Here is a 20,372-nt window from a genome sequence, read left to right as displayed (position 1 = left end):
ATTTTTTTTATCCTCAGAGACAAAAACAGAAATTACTGGAAAAGCTCAGCAGGTCTGATAGCATCTATGGAAAGAAATCAAAGTTAATGTTTGAGGTCGAATGACCCTTCCTGAAAATTCTGATTTCTCTCCACAGGTGCTGCCAGCCCTGCTGAGCTTTTAAAGCAATTTCTATTTTTGTCTCTGATTTACAGCATCCAAAGTTCTTTTGGTTTTTATTCTTCTTTTCTACCCCCTTTCTTTCCTCCCCCTCTGTATTCAGAAATGCTGTTACACACAACTGAACAGTTATTTACCCCATCACCAAATGACCTGTTTAGCCAATTAGATATCTACATGCAAAGCTAGTTAAGGACAATGCAAATAGTGGCTCGGTTGTTAGCAATGCTACCTCAAAGGGCCAGGGACCTGGGTTCAATTCTGCCCTCAGGTGACTGTCTGTGTGGTGTTTCTTCCAGGTGCTCTGGTTTTCTCCCATAGTCTAAAGATGTGTAGGTTAAGTGGATTGATCATGCTAAATTGCCCATAGCATCCAGTGATGCGCAGGCTAGATGGATTAGCCAAGGGAATTGCAGGGTTACAAGGATAGGATAGATAGGTGGGATGCTCTTCAGAGTGTCAGTTTGGACTTGACGGGCCAAGTGACCTGCTTCCACACTGTAGTGATTCTATGAAGCCATCAAAAAAGTGAGAGAAGGGCAGGGAGAGCGGGAAGGCGCTAAATTAAAATGGAGTTGGAGTGGGAGATAAAGCATTGTAACCCCCACAGTGCTCATTTTGCTTTATAGTTAGTTATTTTTAATGTTTAGGCATATATGTTATGACATATCTCTAGGAAGGTAAAGCTTCAACTCAGAATTTTAGAGGTAGGAACATTGCTGCTGTGCCACAAGATCCTGGGTCTGCTTTATTTTTGTTTAATCCAGAAGCATTATCACACACAAATGAACAGCTTTTTTACTAGTGTTCAGACAGAAAACTAAAATTATAATGGTAATGGAGAAGCTGGCAGAAAGCCAATATAAATTACTCCTCAATTTTCTACAGATCTGAACCATAAAAGCAGTGGAAGAATACGGAGGAAATGGACATGTGTTACATCCCCACCAAAATGGAAACATGGTATGGCCTTGGTGTTGTTGCCCTCTATAACAGGAAAGATCCAAAATTGGAATTGAGAAGCGGTTGAGGACTCTGGCTGTGTATTCGATGGAGATAGCAGAATGAAAGGGGAATTTCATTAAACCCTACAGAATAATGAGACGCCTGGATAAAATGAACATGGAGAAGATGTTTTCACTAGTAGGAGAGACCAGGACCTTAAGGTGCAGCCTCATAGTGAAGAGATGACTGTTTAGAACTGAGAGGAAAAGGAATTTCTTCAGTTAGAGGGTGGTAAATCTGTGGGACTCATTGCCACACAAGGCTGTGGAAGCCAAGTCATTGGCGGTGAAGACAGGTTCTTGAATTGTAAGGGGATCAAGAGTTACAAGGGGAAAGCAAGAGAAAGGGGTTGAAAAATATATCAGCCATGATTGAATCATGGAGCAGACTCAATGGGCTGAATAGTCAAATTCTGCTCCTATATCATTTGGTCTTATGTAAGTACTTTATATTTATTCAACATGTGGGTACTGAAGAAAATTGGAACTTCTATTACAGTTTTTGAATGATAACGAAGAATGGCAACATTATCGTTCATGACACATGGTTATACTTTATTAGAGTATCCAAAGAATTATTGGATGGAAGAATATATCACAAACTTTAAAAGAATTATTAAATTCAACTTGAGGATTCTCTGAATCAGTACTAACATTTAAAATTGCTATTTTCCGGGCATCCCTTTACCTGGGAACAAATGTTCGCAATCAGCTTTAAGTTCTTGCTTAATGCCATCAAAATTAGCTTTCCTTCAATTTAGAACTTCAACTTTTACATCCAATCTATCTCATTTTAAAACCAGAGTTATTGTCGCTGGACCCAAAGTGCTCCACCATTGACACCTCAGTCACCTGTACACACTTAAATTGCTCTCCATCTAAACCCTTACAAGAAGTTGTACAAGAACACTTGATGAAAAATTAGTCAAACAAAACAAGTTAGAAAATTCTCCACCTAGCACAAAGCAAGATCGCAGTGGATGCTGCAGATCAAATATGTCAGTCCCAAAACATCATTGCAGGAGTTGTTCAAGACTCTCACCATCTTCAGCTGCTTCAATGACCTTTCCTACATTATGAAGTCAAAAATGGGGAGGTTCCCTGATGAGTCCACAATCGTCAGCACCATTCTTGACTCCATAAGCTCTGAAGCACTGTGTCCACGTGCAGCAAGACAAGGACAAAATTCAGGCTTATCTTGAAGTGGTAACTAACATCTATGCACACAAGTGCCAGGCAATAATCATCTCCAAAAGCTGAGAAGCTAACCATTGACTCTTTACATTTAAATGGCATTAGCATCACTGAATCTCCTATTAACATTATCCTGGAGGTTACCATTGACCAGAAACTAATCTGGACCAGCTATATTATATATAGGTTGAATATTTTGCTTCTGGATTGGAGTGGTGCTGGAAAAGCAGCACAGCAGTTCAGGCAGCATCCGACAAGCAGGAAAATCAATGTTTCGGGCAAAAGTCCTTCATCAGGAATAATCAACTGGGAAGATGGTGGAGCAATGATATTGTCACTGGACTAGTATTCCCAATTTAAAGTTCTGAGGACATGAGTTTAAATCCCACTTTCACCAAAGATTCTGAAGGCAGTACCTTCCAAATCAACGACTACTTCCATCTAAAAGAACAAGGGCAGCAGATACATGAGAACACCATCAGCTGCAAATTCCCTTCCAAGCAATTCACCATCCTGACTTGGAAATATATTGTCATTCCATCACTGTTGCTGAGTCAAAAATCGTGGAATTCTCTCCCTAATAGCATTATGGGTCTACCTAAAGGCACATGGACTGCAGCAATTTAAAATGGCAGCTCACCACCTCCTTCTCAAAGGCAACTAGGGATGAGTAATAAAATAGGCAAAAGTGAGGAGTGCAGATGCTGGAGATCAGAGTCAAGATTAGAGTGGTGCTGGAAAAGCACAGCAGGTCAGGCAGCATCCTGATGAAGGGCTCCTGCCCAAAAAGTAGATTTTCCTGCTCCTTGGATGCAGCCTGACCTGCTGTGCTTTTCAACACCACTCTAATCTTGACATGAGTATTAAAATGTTGACCAGCCATTATACCCACATCCCATAAGTGAATAAAAGTTGGTGAAGCTTTGAATGCAATAAAAATCTAGAATTAAAAGCTAACCTAATGGTGTCCAGGTAATAAATGTTGATTGTTGTAAAAAGATATCTTGTTTACCAATGACATTTAGGCGGGGGAAATCTGCCACCTTACCTGATTTGACCTACATGCGACTTCAGACTCACATCAATGTAACTGATCCTAATTGGCCTCTGAAAAGTTAGCGGTGGGCAAGCCAGTGATGGCCATGTCCCATAAAATAAAAAAAGGAAATGAGTACCTTAAGTACTTAAAACATTTACACATCTTGTATATTGTTTTATTTATTCAAATTAAAGTGATGAAATTATAAATGATATTAATTTGTATTCTTTAGTGCAGTGGGAGTGAGTTTTTAGTTTCTTCCATTGCAATGGTTCATTTTTGGATTTCATTTGTGTCCAAATCAAGTGTACAAATCAACTCCTAAACATTATCGATGCAAAAGTTAACCATGACTTTTAACATAAAAGTTAAAATTCAAATTCTCTCTCAAATTCAACTTTTACATGAGTACACTGAGTATTTTTTCATATGCAAGACCCAGGGAAGGAAGGATGTTAACCTCAAATATTTAAACTTCCTTTTTGCATTGGCTAAGTATCTGTCCCATATTTTCAGTTTTCATATGCATTTTTAAAATATAGATCCAGTGTATTATAAAGCAAATATTTCACTTCAGTGTTCAGATGCTTTCTATGCTTATGAACTCTAATGTATTACTACAATCTTAACTAATTATATAAAACTGTTAAACTTCATACAAAACCAGGTTATAGTCCAACAGGTTTAATTGCAAGCACACTAGCTTTTGGAGCGACGCTCCTTCATCAGATGATCACCTGATGAAGGAGCGTCGCTCCGAAAGCTAGTGTGCTTCCAATTAAATCTGTTGGATTATAACTTGGTGTTGTGTGATTTTTAACTTTGTACACTCCAGTCCAACACCGGCATCTCCAAATCATATATAAAACTGCAACTTTTTACACTGTTTTGTTCATGCTCCCCACAAACCTCAAAAAGAACCTATATTCCTATTAACATTGCTCTATACACTTACCTTTTATCAGTTCTATAGTTATTCCACCAGCTTCTTCAAACTTAACTGAGCTAATGACTGAACTGCAGTTTTCCTCAGCTAGCTTCAGTTGTTCCAGACTTGAAAGTTTCCTTGTTTCCTGGGGTATTACATAGGATTTTGTGGAATGCTGCAAAACAAACAGTTTTAACAATTCGAGCAACTAGTTTAAAACAATCCAATTTCAATATCTCTCACTAGTATGAGCTTTGTATAATACTTCTTAAACTGATGCAGTTATGAATGTTGGAATTGCTCCTTATTTCACAAAAACAATTAGAATTTAGATTAGTTACGTTGGTATGTCTCAATAAGTTACACAGCCATAACAGACTTGGAGGTCATTTCTGTTGATTCTAATTGTAATAAAATTATTCCAAAAGAACTTATTGCCTATTTCTAATTAAATAAATTATTTCCAGTTATGTTTAAACAGCATTATTAAAAGAGTGTCCAGCAAATAATTTTGGTGTGTGTGTGCACACTTAACTTCACAACTTTTTTTTAAAAGTTAAAACATTCCAATTATCCATATGTATAATAATTAGCAACTGGCACTCTATCTCTTCCAAATTTTGACATTTTTTAATCTCTCAAACTGAAAGGAGGGTGTACGGAGTGAGAGAGCGAGCACAAGCACAAGACAGCGTGAGACAGCTGAAGACAGAGGGCAATCAAGCAAGAAAGGGAGTGAGTGAGTGAGTGAGTGAGTGAGTGTGTGTGTGTGTGTGTGTGAGTGTGAGTGTGTGTGTGAGAGAGAGAGAGCGCGCGCGCGCGAGAGAGGACTGGGGAGGCACAGTCATGAAGAAGCATAAGAAATATGGCTCAAGGATTTGCTAGAATAAGATTGGTTTATCTCTAAAGAAGAATAAACAATAGACAATAGGTGCAGGAGTAGGCCATTCTGCCCTTCAACCAGCACCACCGTTCATTATGGCTGATCATCCTCAATCAGTATCCTGTTCCTGCCTTATCCCCATAACCTTTGATTCCATTATCCTTAAGAGCTTTATCCAACTCTTCTTTGAAAGTATCCAGAGACTTGGCCTCCACAGCCTTCTGGGGCAGGTCATTCCATACACCCACTACTCTCTGGGTGAAGAGGTTTCTTCTCAACTCTGTTCTAAGTGGCCTACCCCTTATTTTTAAACTGTGTCCTCCTGTTCAGGACTCACCCATCAGCAGAAACATGCTTCCTGCCTCCAGAGTGTCCAGTCCTTTAATAATCTTATACGTCTCAATCAGATCCCCTCTCGGCCTTCTAAACTCAAGCGTATACAAGCCCAGTCGCTCCAATCTTTAAGTGTAAGATAGTCCCGCCATTCCGTGAAATGACCTCGTGAACCTACGCTACACTCCCTCAATAGCCAGAATGTCTTTCCTCAAATTTGGAGACCAAAACTGCGCACAATATTCCAGGTGCAGTCTTACCAGGGCCCTGTACAGCTGCAGAAGGACCTCTTTGCTTCTATACTCAATTCCTCTTGTTATGAAGGCCAACATGCTATTAGCTTTCTTCACTGCCTGCTGTAACTGCATGCTTTCATTGACTGATGTACAAGAACACCTAGATCTCATTGTACTGCCCCTTTACCTAACTTGACTCCATTAGGTAGTAATCTGCCTTCCTGTTCTTGCCACCAAAGTGGATAACCACACAATCATCCACATTAAACTGCATCTGCCATGCATCCGTCCACTCACCTAGGCTGTCCAGGTCATCCTATATTCTCCGAATATCCTCCTCACATTTCACCCTGCCACCCAACTTTGTATCATCAGTAAATGTGCTAATATTACTTTTAATACCTTCATCTATATCATTCATGTACATTGTAAAAAGCTGCGGTCCCAGCACAGATCCCTGCGGCACACCACTGGTCACCGCCTGCCATCCTGAAAGGGAGCCGTTTATCACTACTCTTTATTTCCTGTCAGCCAACCAATTTTCAATCCATGTCAGTATTTTGCCCCTAATACCATGTGCCCTAACTTTGCTCACTAACCTCCTATGTGGGACTTTATCAAAGGCTTGCTGAAAATCCAGGTGTACTACATCCACTGGATCTCTCTTGCCCACCTTCAGAGTTACATCCTCAAAATAATTCCAGAGGATTAGTCAAGCATGATTTCCTTTTCATAAATCCATGCTGACTCTGATCTATCCTGTTACTGCTATCCAGATGTGTCATAATTTAGTCCTTTATAATTGCCTCCAGCATTTTTCCCACCATAGAGGTCAGATTAACTGGTCTATAATTCTCTGTTTTCTCTCTGCCACCTTTCTTAAAAAGTGGGACAACATTAGCCACCTTCCAATCTGCAGAAACTGATCCTGAGTCTATAGAACATTGGAAAATGATCACCAATACATCCACGATTTCTAGAGCCACCTCCTTCGGTACCCTGGGATGAAGATCATCAGGTCCCGGGGACTTATTAGCCTTCAGACCTACCAGTCTCTCCAACACCATTTCCTGCCTAATATAAATTGTGTGTATTTTCAAAATATTCTGTTATGGGTTTCCAGTACTTGATTTATATTTGTAGTAGTCATTAATATGATTTAGTATCAATATTAATAAACTTGACCTTAGTTTTCCTCTCCTGACCTCCCACACTCCCTTTGATTCATTACCTCTCTCAAGCTTCGTTTGCTGGCTATGAATGAGGACATGGGAGAGAGGCAGTAAGTAGTAGTAGTCAGGAGATCAGGAAAGGAACAGATGTGAACGGGAGAGAATGAACAGGCAGCAAGAAGGGCAAGAAGCGATCAGGAGAGGGACTGCAATTGATGATAACATAAGGGAGAGGAAGTAGAGAATAAAAGAATGACTAGGATAGGAATAGGTCCAGTCAAGTAGTGGGAAGTTGCATGTGGAGGCTGAAGAGATTGGGGAGACACTGAATGAATACTTTTTGTCAGAATTCACTCAGGAACAGGACATTGTTGCGGTTGTGAATACTGAATCACAATTAATTAGAATGGACGGCTTTGAGGTATGTAGGGAAGAGGTGTTGGAAATTCTGGAAAGGGTGAAAATAGATAAGTCCCCTGGGCCTGATGGCATTTATCCTAGGATTCTCTGGGAAGCAAGGGAGGAGATTGCAGAGCCACTGGCCTTGATTTCTATGTCCTCGTTGTCTACAGGAATAGTGCCAGAAGACTGGAGGATAGCAAATATGGTTCCCTTGTTCAAGAAGGGGAGTAGGGATAACCCTAGTAACTATAGGCTGGTGACTAAGGAGGTGGACGAGGGTAAAGCAGTAGATGTGGTGTATATGGATTTTAGTAAGGCATTTGATAAGGTTCCCCATGGTAAGCTACTGCAAAAAATACAGAGGTATGGCATTGAGGGTGTGTTGGAGGTTTGGATTAGGAATTGGCTGGCTGAAAGAAGACGGAGGGTAGTAGTTGATGGAGGAGGGGCTAGAAGGTTGGGTGAGCAAGTTTGTGGATGATACGAAAGTCGGTGGAGTTGTTGACAGTGAGGAAGGATGTGGCAGGTTACAGTGGGATATAGATAAGCTGCAGAGCTGGGCAGAAAGGTGGCAAATGGAATTCAATGTAGATAAGTGTGAGGTGATTCACTTTGGTAAGAGTAACAAGAAGATGGGGTACTGGGCTAATGGTCGGATACTTGGTAGTGTGGATAAGCAGAGGGATCTTGGTGTCCATGTACATAGATCTCTGAAAGTTGCCATCCAGGTAAATAGTGCTATGAAGAAGGCATATGGCGTACTGGCTTTTATTGGTAGAGGAATTGAGTTCAGGAGTCCTGAGGTCATGGTGTAGTTGTATAAGACTCTGGTGCAGCCGCATCTGGAGTATTGTGTGCAGTTTTGGTCGCCATACTATAGAAAGGACGTGGAGGCACTGGAACAGGTGCAGAGGAGATTTACCAGGATGTTGCCTGGTATGGTAGGAAGATCGTAGGAGGAAAGGCTGAGGCACTTGGGGCTGTTTTCATTGGAGAAAAGAAGGTTTAGGGGTGACTTGATAGAGGTGTACAAGATGTTTAGGCGTTTAGATAAGGTTGACCATGAGAACCTTTTTCCACTTATGGAGTCAGCTATTACGAGGGGGCATAGCTTTAAATTAAGGGGTGGTAGCTATAGGACAGTTGTTAGGGGTAGATTCTTTATTCAGCGAGTCATGAGTTCATGGAATGCCCTGCCAGTAGCAGTGGTGGACTCTCCCTCTTTATGGGCATTTAAACAGGCATTGGATAGGCATATGGAGGATAGTGGGCTAGTGTAGATTAGGTAGGCTTGGATCGGCGCAACATAGAGGGCCAAAGGGCTTGTACTGTGCTGTATTTTTCTATGTTCTATGTTCTAGAACAGATTAACAGGGAAGCAGCAACTGAAAGGAGAAAGGGCAGAAAATGGGAAGGTCAGAGATGGAGTAGGGTAAGTGTGGGAAATAGAAAGCAAGAGCTAAGTTAGTAAGAGTAATAAGCTCATAGAAGCAAAATGTCACAAATATTTTTGAGACAGATAAGTACAAGCAGCTTTTTATATCTAAAAATAATTAGAGGTCATGAATATTCATTCATTCTTGTGCTCTCTACCAAAGGCAGGTCATTGTCTACTGTTGTTTCATGCTGAGCAGTTTTATTCAGTGGTGGTTTGCCATTGCCTTTTACTCTCAAGAGGGCAAGGAGCAAGGTACCTAGGTCTATCTCAGCCAGAACTGGAATTGAGTTTAAGGATCATTCTAAACCACATGCTAAACATCTAGCTGACTGACCTAACTAGTTGCGTCATGAATATAACCCACGTTATTACATAGTCTCTTATGGGGAAATGATTTTCAATTAATACTTTATTGTTGAGCATACCATTTTTTTAGTAACACATTGGGAGTGCTAAATGAGGGACAACTTTCCAAAAAGTTGTAACGCTACATTTATATATGCACACTGAAGGAAAATAAAGCACTAGTCATTAACTAATAAATTTAATAAAATTAACTACCCTGTGGCTGTTGTGCAATGACACTACCTTGAAATCTTACTCATCCTTAAAACAGTATCAAGAGGTCACAATTTAAGTTTCAAAAAACAAGCCTTGAGGTGCCATTCCCAGTGTTGCGTAGTCATATGTAGACATATTAAGAGGAGTGCATTCAGTGTCTAACAGACTATTTATTCTTGGATACAATTAGAAAAAATGTTTACTTTCATTACAACCCGCTCATGTTTCAGCTCAATAATTTGAAGCCAAGCTTCTTCCCAAACTTCCTTTGAATCATCAGGAAGCAAGACCTTTTTAAACTTTTGTGCGTCAGCAGCTAAGTCTAAACTTTCAAAGGCCCTTTGGTGACCCAAATCATGACAACTGCATTAGTGTGAGGGTTATTAAGATGACTGCTTTTAACACTATATTGTCAATATTTTGTAGGAGTACAGTACAGATTAGCAAATACATAGCAGCTCAATCCAAACAAATCTTGCTAAGAGTTTCAAAGAAAATGTCTAACTCGAGAACCCTGTTCATCTTAACTTTACATTAATTCAAATATATCGTATGCACCACTGGATTTTAAAAGTCTCATTTTCATCATTCTTATGGGTTTCAATAATAGTATGGAAGGAATACTTTTATATACTTTTTTTTGTTAACCATTTTTAGGAAGGCAAGTATTTGGTTTAATCTCCGATTGCCCTTGAGAATGTGATGATCACCTTCTTGAACCATTGCAATTTATGTGGCGTAGGAATGACAAAAGTGTTATTTTGGAAGGGGTTCTATGTATGTGATGAAGGGAGAAAAGCAATATTTATCCAAATCAGGATATTGAGAGAAATGGACAATAACTTTGGCAATGACCCCATACACCTGCTGCCCATGTTCTTCAAAGTCTCTTCCTATAGGAAGGATGGTGTGAAACTTTAAAGTGTTCAGGAAAGACTTACAAGGATGTTGCCAGGGTTGGAGAGTTTCAGCTATAGGGAGAGGCTGAATAGGCTGAGGCTGTTTTCTCTTGAGCATTGGAGGCTGAGGGGTGACCTTATAACGGTTTATAAAATCATGACGGGCATGGACAGGGGTAAATAGTCAAGATCTTTTCCCTGGGGTGGGGGAGTCCAGAACTAGAGGGCATAGGTTTAGGGTGAGAGGGGCAAGATTTAAAAGGGACCTTTGGGACAACTTTTTCACAGAAAGGGTGGTGTGTGTATGGAATGAGCTGCCAGAGGAAGTAGCAGTGACTTGTAAAACTTCAACATTTAAAAAGGCATTTGGATGGGTATATGAACAGGAAGAATTGAGAGGGATATGGGCCAAGTGCTGGCAAATGGGATTAGATTAATTTAGGATATCTAGTCAGCATAAATGAGTTGGGTTGAAGGGTCTGTTTCTGTGCTGTACATTTCTATTCCTATTGGTGATATGGGTTGCTGATTTGGTAGGTACAATTGAATTAACTTTAGCAGTTTGCTGCAGTGAACCTTGTAATTGCTATGACCTGTTGTCACAATGTTGCATTAGAAGAGTGAACATTTAAGGTGGTGATAATGAAGTGAGCTGTTTTGTCTAGGATTGTGTCAAACTTCATTTTGGGGTACATTCATCCAGGAAATTGGAAAATGTTCTATCAAATTCATGGGTTGTGACATGTACATGTTGGAAGACCTTTGAGGAGTCATGAGTTGATTTATTCATCACAAAATACCAAGGCTAGGATGCATTTTTTTCTTATTCATTCACAGGATAATTATATTGCTGGTTAGGTTAGCATTTGTTTCCCATCCCTAACTGCCCAAAGGTCAGTTAAAAGTCACCAACATTGCTGCAGTTCTCGAGTCACATGTAGGCCAGACCAGGTAAGGATGGCAGATTTCCTTCTCTAAAAGGACATTATCGGAAAAATCCAAGGATTAGACTCATCACTAGACTCTTGATTTCAGTTTTTTAAAAATCGAATTCAAATTCCACCACCTGCTCTGGTAGGAATCAAACCTGGTTCCTAAAACATTATCTCGGTCTCTAGATTAACAGGCTATGGTTAATACTATTAAGCCATCGCCTACCAATATTTCATATAACATGATTGCCATAAGGATTCATATGCTCCCTATTTTCTAGCTTTAACTGAAATCTGTTCCTACAAAACTTTGTCAAAATCACCTTCTGGATCCGGGGATCTGACCCAAATTATGAATTCCAAACTGTCATTTCTTCCCCATAACAATATCGGGACCAAGAGTTAAATCTCAGTCTATGAACCCTAACCAGGGCACTTCTTAATACCAAAGCCAAATTTCATAAGCAGGATGGTGTTTTGATCTGACTATACCAAACGGCTTGCCACCCAAATCCACCCAATGAGTGTGCTTGGCTTTTGTCACTTCAAGATTCAGAGAATGTAGATTTCAATTCCACATTATGAAATGGAGTTCAAAGTGATTGACTCCAGAAGGAATATGACCACCAAACCAATGCAACTATAATTATTGTTGGTAATAAATGCACATGAAAATGAAAATGAAAATTGGGGGTCCTCTTGTGGTACAATGGGGTTCAAGTCCCACCTGCTCCAGAGGTGTGTGGTAACATCTCTGAACAAGTTAATTAGAAAAAAGTATTTGCTTGTTTGTTTTATTATTTGCTAGCAGGTGCACTTTTTCCAATACTTAACAAGAATATTTATTGCACAGCCTTCACCCCAGTACACATCTTTCACTCTTTAATATATTGTGAATGCCATTTCATTCTATTCTACTTTGAACTATGGAACTCATTCCTTCAATTTCTTCCCAGCAAAGTGTACTTTGCAATTCCAATTGCTTACATACAATTTTAAAAGACGACAAGGCAGCCTTCTGTCATCAGATTACAATTAATTTCATTTGTTTTATGAGAATTGCCAATTACTGCAAATATCCCTGTAATGCTCTCACAAACATCAAACATCATTTGGGTATTCAGTTTTTAATTGACTATCACATAATGATTTTTGTTCTCTCTGCGATGTTTATTTAACAAGCCAATTTACACTCGAGATTTTAGAACGTTGCCTCTCAGTTCACAAACTCTGCCACTTTCCTTACTACTCAGATTCCTTCCTAAACAGTAATCTATATCAATAAAAAGTAAAAACAATGAAATTCCATAATTCTCAAAATGTTGCCAGCAGCACAGTGGAACAGAACAAAAACAATATAAGAAATGAAGCAGTTTAAAAAAGGTACAGACACACAAGTTCTTTATAAAGAAAATAAAGAAATTAACCAGTTTGAACATTCAGTGGCCATCACATCATGAAGTGAGATTTGAACCTGGACCTTCTGGTCTAGCAGCAAGGACACTGCCGCTAACATGGTTTCTTGTGCTAAACACCACTGCCAGTATGATATGGGGATGGGTGGAGGGGGGTGGGGGAGCGGCGTTGGGAGAAGAGTCTAGTAGCCATGATGTATAGTGTAACCAAAGACATAGGTAGAACTAGATATGATGTCACATGGAATTTGAGGAATTAGTGTCCAAATTAAAACATGTAAGGTAATAATTACAAAAGTCATGTACTGAATAGCATAGGATCAAGCAGATTATAAATTTAATAACTCTAAATATGGCATGGGAAGAAAGCATTTTGATTAAGTAGAAGACTGGTGTCAGTACTCAAGGAAGGAGATAGGACCAGCATGCTGGCCATTGTATAACTAGGGCCTTGGAAAAGCTTTGAATCAACAGGGTAGAGGTGGGGGTGAGCGTGAGCTTTAAGAGAAAAATCAAGACAAGAAATAGTGTAATGATCTGAATAAAGACAAGCAGAGTAAACAAGAGACAGAATGTTTAACATTAATTATGCATCAGTAATGAAGGGAATGATAGTAAAAGAAGCATTGAAATTAAAAGGCGCAAGCTACCCATATTCATACAATCAATTTTCACCCAATTAACCTTTAATTCATCACCCATTCCCAGGCATTAGGTCCCATGCATTTCTTACGATCTTCATAGGTGATGTCAGGTTACAATATGGCCCAGATCTTCTGATGAGAAGATAGCAGCACAGACAGCCCATACAAACATACAAGTTAGGAGCAGGAATAGGCCTTGTGGACCCTCAAGCTTGCTTCACCATTCAGTAAGATTACAGCTAATCTGATTACTCCATATTTCCACTTACACTCAATAACCTTCCACCCTCTTCATACCAAGGATCTATTTACCCTAGCTTAAATATATTCAAAGACTGTTTTCACCAACTTTTGAGCATCAGCATTGCAAAAACTCTCAATTCTACATTTACCCACGACAAGAAACATCCTTTCCAAATTCACACTGTCAGATTCAATCAAGTTACCTTTCACATTTCCTAAACTCAGTGGATAAGACCTTAGAGTGCAGGTTAATGCTTCCTTAAAAGTGGAGTCGCAGGTAGACAGGATAGTGAAGGTGGCATTTGGTATGCTTGCCTTTATTGGTTAGTGCATTGAATGTAGGAGGTGGAATGTCATGTTGAGGCTGTACAGGACATTGGTTAGGCCTCATTTGGAGTACTGTGTGCAGTTCTGGTCTCCCAGCTGTCAGAAGGATGTTGTAAAACTTGAAAGGATTCAGAGAAGATTTACAAGGATGTTGCAAGGGTTGGAGAGTTTGTGCTATAGGGAGAGGCTGACTGGGCTAGGGCTATTTTCTGTGGAGCATTAGAGGCTGATGAATGACCTTATAGAGGTTTATAAGGTCATGAGGGACATGGGTAGAGTTAATAGAGAAGGTCTTTCCTGGAGGTGAGGTGGGGGACTCCAAAACTAGAGGACATACACTTAAAAGGTGAGAGGGGAAAGATTGAAAAGAGATTTAAGAGGTAGCTTTTTCATGCAGAGGGCAGTGTGTGCACGGAATGAACTGTCAGAGGAAATGGTGAAGGCTGGTACAATTACAACATTTGAGAGACATCTGGATGGGTGTATGAATAAGAACAGTTTAGAGGGATATGGGCCAAATGCTGACAAATCTGATCAGCATGGACAAGTTGGATCAAAGGGTTGTTTGTGTGCTGTGCAGGACTCTAAAAGCCTAGCCTTAATCCATAGTCCCTTCAAGAATGCCATGTTTCTGTATGAAAGATGTTCTAAAACAGTCAAGTGTGACTTTTGGATTGCTGCAAACTGGAGGGAACAATAAAGGATGATACAAAAAAAATTGTCTTTGTTCAAGAAACATGTGTAATTGATGCACAAAGAAGAAATCACCAAACAATATCTAAGCTGGAAGTTAACTATTGTCAATAAAACCCCAAAGATGTGCCAATCAAGGGGATTGTACCACACAAACAATTACTCAAGGCTGGCCCGGTCAATTCTCACAATCCAACAAATAACTGCACTCTGAACTCTTCCATGAAGTTGATATATTCCAATTAAAACATAACATTTGCATTTTATTGCTATTTCTAAGGCATTGTTTTTAAAAGAACATCCGAATAAATCCAGTCCTTTCTCAGTAAATTAATCTCTCAGTGCTGAATTGCATAGATAAAATGAATTCAGAACATCATTTCAGAACTGTCTGGTAGAGTTTCCACAAGGCTGAGTAATTTGCTGAACAACATAATGCAGAATTGCAAACTCAAGTTACATTCAGAGTTTTCTTGATATTTTGCAGCAATTTAAATTAACTGCACTAAAAGGCAACTTCAGCACAAAACTGACTAAAGCCCCAGATCAAATAAGTGCCTACACTCCAAGGAGTGAAACAGTTCAAGAAGGAAACAACCAACATCTTCTCCATGGCAATTACGAATAGGTAATTAATGCAGGTCTCGCAACAACACCTACATCCCATGAATAAATAAAATAGTAATTATATTGAATTTATGTTAATTATGTTTATTTTCAGACCTTGGAAATGCCCTTAAAATTAAATTTCTGTTTTAAAATCAAAGACAGCAAGACACAGTTTTGAAAAAGAAACTGTTAGTAAATGAAGATTCTTGATATTTAAGAGAATGACCACCAATAAAACTAACAATGGTTCACAAATGTTTCTTGGAGTTATTTTTCGATATTTAAAACTGGGGTATTCACTAGACACTCCACCAAAATGCTAATCCTAACCCTGACACATGTTTTGTGATTGAGTAAAAAGTGAGGTCTGCAGATGCTGGAGATCAGAGCTGAAAATGTGTTGCTGGTTAAAGCACAGCAGGTTAGGCAGCATCCAAGAAACAGGAAATTCGACGTTTCGGGCCAGAGCCCTTCATCAGGATTCCTGATGAAGGGCTCTGGCCCGAAACGTCGAATTTCCTGTTCCTTGGACCTGCCTAACCTGCTGTGCTTTAACCAGCAACACATATGTTTTGTGATAACTTTTCAGTTGCAATAATAAAACAGCAAAGATTACACTTAAATATATTTAGGAATATCATTAGTATAAGAAAATAAAACAAATTTTAAAATTTTGCCAATTATGCTAGTTAATGGGCAATTCAAACTTTGTTAATCATTTATCATACAGTCTGGAAAATTGCACATTTACTTTTTTAAAAAATCTATTACTCCAATTAACAGAAGTGACACTATAAAAACAGTGCAATTGTAAAATATAAAAACACAAAATGAAACACACTTTGAGCACTTTTGCAACTTGTTAGCAGTAAAAACAATGGGAAAGAAGTCACAGATAAAGGAAGATCATTCAGCCCTTCCTGTTTGTCCCTCTTGAGACAAGGTGTGTAGATCCACATAGATAGTTCTTCTATATCACAATGGTTGCATTCTCATGCAACTCCTGTTCCAGAAAAATCATGCTTTAAAAACAGCACTTAAAAGTGTTGGTGATATAACCACCTTACAGCCAGTACATTTTAAAAGTTTGTGCTTTAGAAACAATGTCCCCAGTTCATGTTAACAAAATGCGTGCTACAGCAGAATGACCTGTATGTAATTTGTGAAAACTCAGTCCTATTAATGTTTATAGGGGAATTTTATAAGTTCATTACAAAGCAGATCAAAGTGCATATTCTTTCACTACTTCTCACTTATTATGTACAGAACTATATAATGAACTATAAATTACTCCTATATATCTAAGAATTAGGACAAGGATTGTTATTTTGCATGCAAGACGCTATTTTAAAATCCTTGTTGCTTCCCAAGCCAGCAGTTAAAAGGAATAGGGCATGTACAATGTATGCTTTGCCATACACATTTAAAATTAGACATAAAATCATGTAGCATGCACACAGATCTGGTAAGCATTTGTCAGAAAAATTACCCTTTTGGCAGCAGCAAAATCAACATAGGTTTTAGTAGGTCAGAATGTACAATAATAGTCTCTAGTGGGACACACTTGACTAAAAAGCGAGAAGAAAATATATATCCAAACAGAAACAGCATACATATTAAAGCTAAGGGATTGTTTCAAGGTTATAAAAATATAAATATGCAAATTAATCTATTAAAAAAACTAGTCAATTTCTAAAAACTTTTGAGCTGAATCTTATGATATTTTGGCTGTGTTAATTTTGTGGATTTTCAAGGAGAGTTTCTCTTTGAAAGGATGAGAGACATTTCTTAAAGTATCATCCCAAACTCATCTCAATACCTACCTATCCTGCCCCTATGGTGCATTCTCATCCAATGCTAGCCCAATTCTACTACTTGCCAATGCTGGAATATCCTAGAATGGATGAACATTTTTGGCACCATCTTTTAATTCAAGATCTTTATGCACTTAGACAAGCACAGTTAGTCTAGAACTGCTTTGCACAGTATGTTATATTTGTACCAGACGAGACCACAGGAAGAAGAATTGCTGTCTTGCTTTGTCAACAAAGACCTGACAGACAGGGTAGTGCACAGGACGAGTTTTCCTCTTCTCCCAGTATCATCAGTGGAGGTCATGACATCGGACCCTGCCAGAATAGTCTGAGATTGCCATTCAGGTCAATGCAGTCTTGGTCATCTGGAGGAACGGTCAATGGCTTTCCCTGTTACACCAGGATATGTGACACCATCTTCTCACTGCCACTTCAGTCATTCTGCCTGCTACAAATACCTAACTCCCAGAAAGGTTATGTTTTGCCACTCTCAGCATTGCAAACAACTTCTTTCTTCACTTGCTCTCACCCATACCAACCTCCAACACTATTAATCCATAATCCTATATTGCCTCTGTACTGCCTACACACTCAGGGCAACTCACCATTTTTCTCTACCTACACCAGCACTAACAGCTGCAGAACACACTTTCATTTCACTCAATCCCTTCTTTCTCTTATTCTAGGAAAAAGCATCCCACAATATGACAGAAAGAGTAAAGGAGGAAATAGGCCATCTGATCCTGCACTTCACTTCTTCTAAGGGTAAGATTCAGACCCTGATTGCCCCAAGTGCTGACAGATAGGCCAGAAATGTGGATGCTGGTATTGGAGACATCTCTTGACTTTTTGTGCTGGGACTGCCTAACTGAAGATTATCTTCCTCTGACTTGACAGAGGACTGCTGACAACCAGTCAAACTGGCATAGTGCGCACACTAAATGTCAAAGCAAGATGGAAGCACTGTGCCCCTTAGCCAGAGCAAAGTGCAAGATGTCAAGGCAGGGATACTGTGACCATCTAAGTAGGTGCATGGTTAAATGAGCAGACCAGAAATGTAGCTGTGTATCTATCCCTGAACACAACATGAGCTTGAACAGCATAATAGTGCATCCCAAGGTGCAACTTTAAAGCACAAAAGCATATAATAAATGGATCAGAGATGTGCCATTATAGTGTGCAGAGGTTGGCAAGTGTCCATTGCCGAGGTGGGTGAATAAGGAATGCATGCCACATGTGCCCGAGATGTTGATGTCAGATATCCAAGAGTTCCATGAGAAGCAAGCAAACTGGAATCATAAGGTAACTGCCACAACTTTCCTGGCAGGAATTCTCGTGCAAATTCTCTCACAGCAGTTAGTTAGAGAATAGGAAGTTGCTTATTAATGAGGCTAGATATGCAGTTGATCAGGTCAACAAAGGTAATAAACACCCTTAACTGACATCTTGCAGATGCGAAGCAAGATTCTCATCTCAATGCATGGAACATAATTGCAAAACACAGCTAGTTGCTCTCAATACCATGAAAGGCCCTGCTGAACCTCTTACACAATTTTCCCAGATTTCTTACCAAGCCACAATGTCATTCATGGCCTTACAAGATATCTTTAACCAAATACTCATTTTAGTATTTTGTTTAATTTCCATATTGCTGGTGTCCAGTTAAAATATAATCAATTATAGCACAGTAATAAAACTTGCTGAAGATTTAAAAATTGACATTATAGTAACTAATAGCATACACGTTATTGATCATATCATACTTACGTAGACTTTAAGTGGCATCTTGATAGCACCCACATTCCAAACTAAATCATTGCTGCTGTTCAAAACAAGAATCAATGTCTTGTTGACACTAATCGACTGCACATGCAAAGAAATCTGGAAAAATCAATTTACAAACGATTAATGGTCCATATAACATTGGTTAACCACAGTCCCTCTTAGTTGGTGCAATTGGGATATTAGATAAGCAGAATTAATTGACTGTGTATTGTGACACAAGTCCAATCTAAAAAGGTCAACTTGAAACGACGGTGGAAACAGATTCCATTTTTAAGAGTCTACAGAAGGAGTGAGAGGAGAGAAGTCCCTAAGAGATCTCATCACACAATCTGCTAAAGGTATCATTATGTAGAGAGGAACATCACATTTAGTATCGTATGAATATGATTTAGGATCAGCAGTAGGCCACTCAGCCCCTCAAACTATGGCCTATGTGATCACTCCACATTTCCTCTTATCTCTTGTAACTCTTTCAACTCATTCTTTATCAAAACATCTATTTACTTTGGCTGTTCAAAGGCATTCATGAACTTTGCTTCCACCATGTTTTGAAGAGAACTGCAAAGATTCATGACCCTATGAGAAAAGAAAATCTCAAAATCCATCTTAAAAGTGGAAAGGCAACTGCCGAATGGCATTGTCATCAGAAAGTAATCCAGAAACCCAGATAATCTTGTGAGACTCTGATTCAAATCTGGTCAGGGAAGATGGTGGAATTTGAATCAATAGAAATCTGGAATTAAAGAGGCTAATGGTGACCATAAAACCATTGTCAATTGTCTGAAAATCCTATCCTGGTTCAGTAGTGCTCTTTTGGGAAGGTAGCTGCCATCTTTACTTTGGTCTGGCCTACATGTGACTTCAGAACCACTGCAACATGGGTGACTCTGAACTGCCTTCTGCGCAATTAGTAATTGGCAAGGCTGGCCTGCACACAACACCTACATCCCATGGATGACCCCTTATTTTGGAAAAAGTGATCTAGTTTTAACTTAACCTGCATGAGAAAGCATCTTTCCACTTAAACGCTTTCAAGGCCAGTCAGGATCTTATATATTTCAATCAAGTCATCTCTTCCTCTTCTAGACTCCAGCAGTTACAAGCCTAGCCTGTCCAACCTTTCCTCCGAGACCAACCTATCTATTCCAAGTAATTGTCGAGTAAACCATCTTTGAACTGCTTACAAAATCATTTAAATCATTCTTTAAATAAGGAGACCAACACTGTACACAATATTCCCAATGTGATCTCACCAATGCTCTGTAAAATTGAAGGATAATCTCTTTTTGTAATCAATTCCCATTACAATAAACAATAACATGCTTCCCAATTATGTGCTGTACCAGCATATTTACCTTTTGTGATTCACAAATCTCTGTAACATTATGGTAAATCACTGGAGTAGAAATCAAGGCTCAATTTCTATTGTGTCGGGAAGATACTCCTAAAACTGTAACATTCCTACTGACATTTGACATTTATATTTGCGAAAGTTCAAGATATATATATTTACATTATTTTGTTAATTATAAACTAAAATTTTTATAAAATATTAAGTACACCTATTTGATCGTCTCAGACAGCTTCTTCAAGAATGTGGCACACCTATTCAATCATGGCACATATTTCTGAAGCCACAGTACTCCCCTCACACAATAAACG

The 20,372-nt window shown here is 39.1% G+C and overlaps 1 protein-coding gene across 3 annotated transcripts in view; it reads right to left on the bottom strand.

The window, feature by feature from the left end:
- LOC132825888 (endoglin-like) overlaps positions 1-20,372 on the bottom strand; it is a 135,322-nt gene that overhangs the window by 73,668 nt on the left and 41,282 nt on the right. For all 3 annotated transcript variants that reach the window (XM_060841493.1, XM_060841492.1, XM_060841490.1), the window contains exons 5-6: positions 18,693-18,806; positions 4,352-4,499 (exon numbers count right to left, since the gene is read on the bottom strand). In XM_060841493.1, the coding sequence (XP_060697476.1) occupies positions 4,352-4,499; positions 18,693-18,806 (262 nt within the window). The remainder of the gene's footprint in view (positions 1-4,351; positions 4,500-18,692; positions 18,807-20,372) is intronic.

Source organism: Hemiscyllium ocellatum, chromosome 21 (assembly GCF_020745735.1).
Source record: "Hemiscyllium ocellatum isolate sHemOce1 chromosome 21, sHemOce1.pat.X.cur, whole genome shotgun sequence".
Classification (NCBI taxonomy): domain Eukaryota; kingdom Metazoa; phylum Chordata; class Chondrichthyes; order Orectolobiformes; family Hemiscylliidae; genus Hemiscyllium; species Hemiscyllium ocellatum.
The sequence above is the reverse complement of the archived record's forward strand: the minus strand, read 5'-3'. Positions and strand labels throughout refer to the sequence as shown.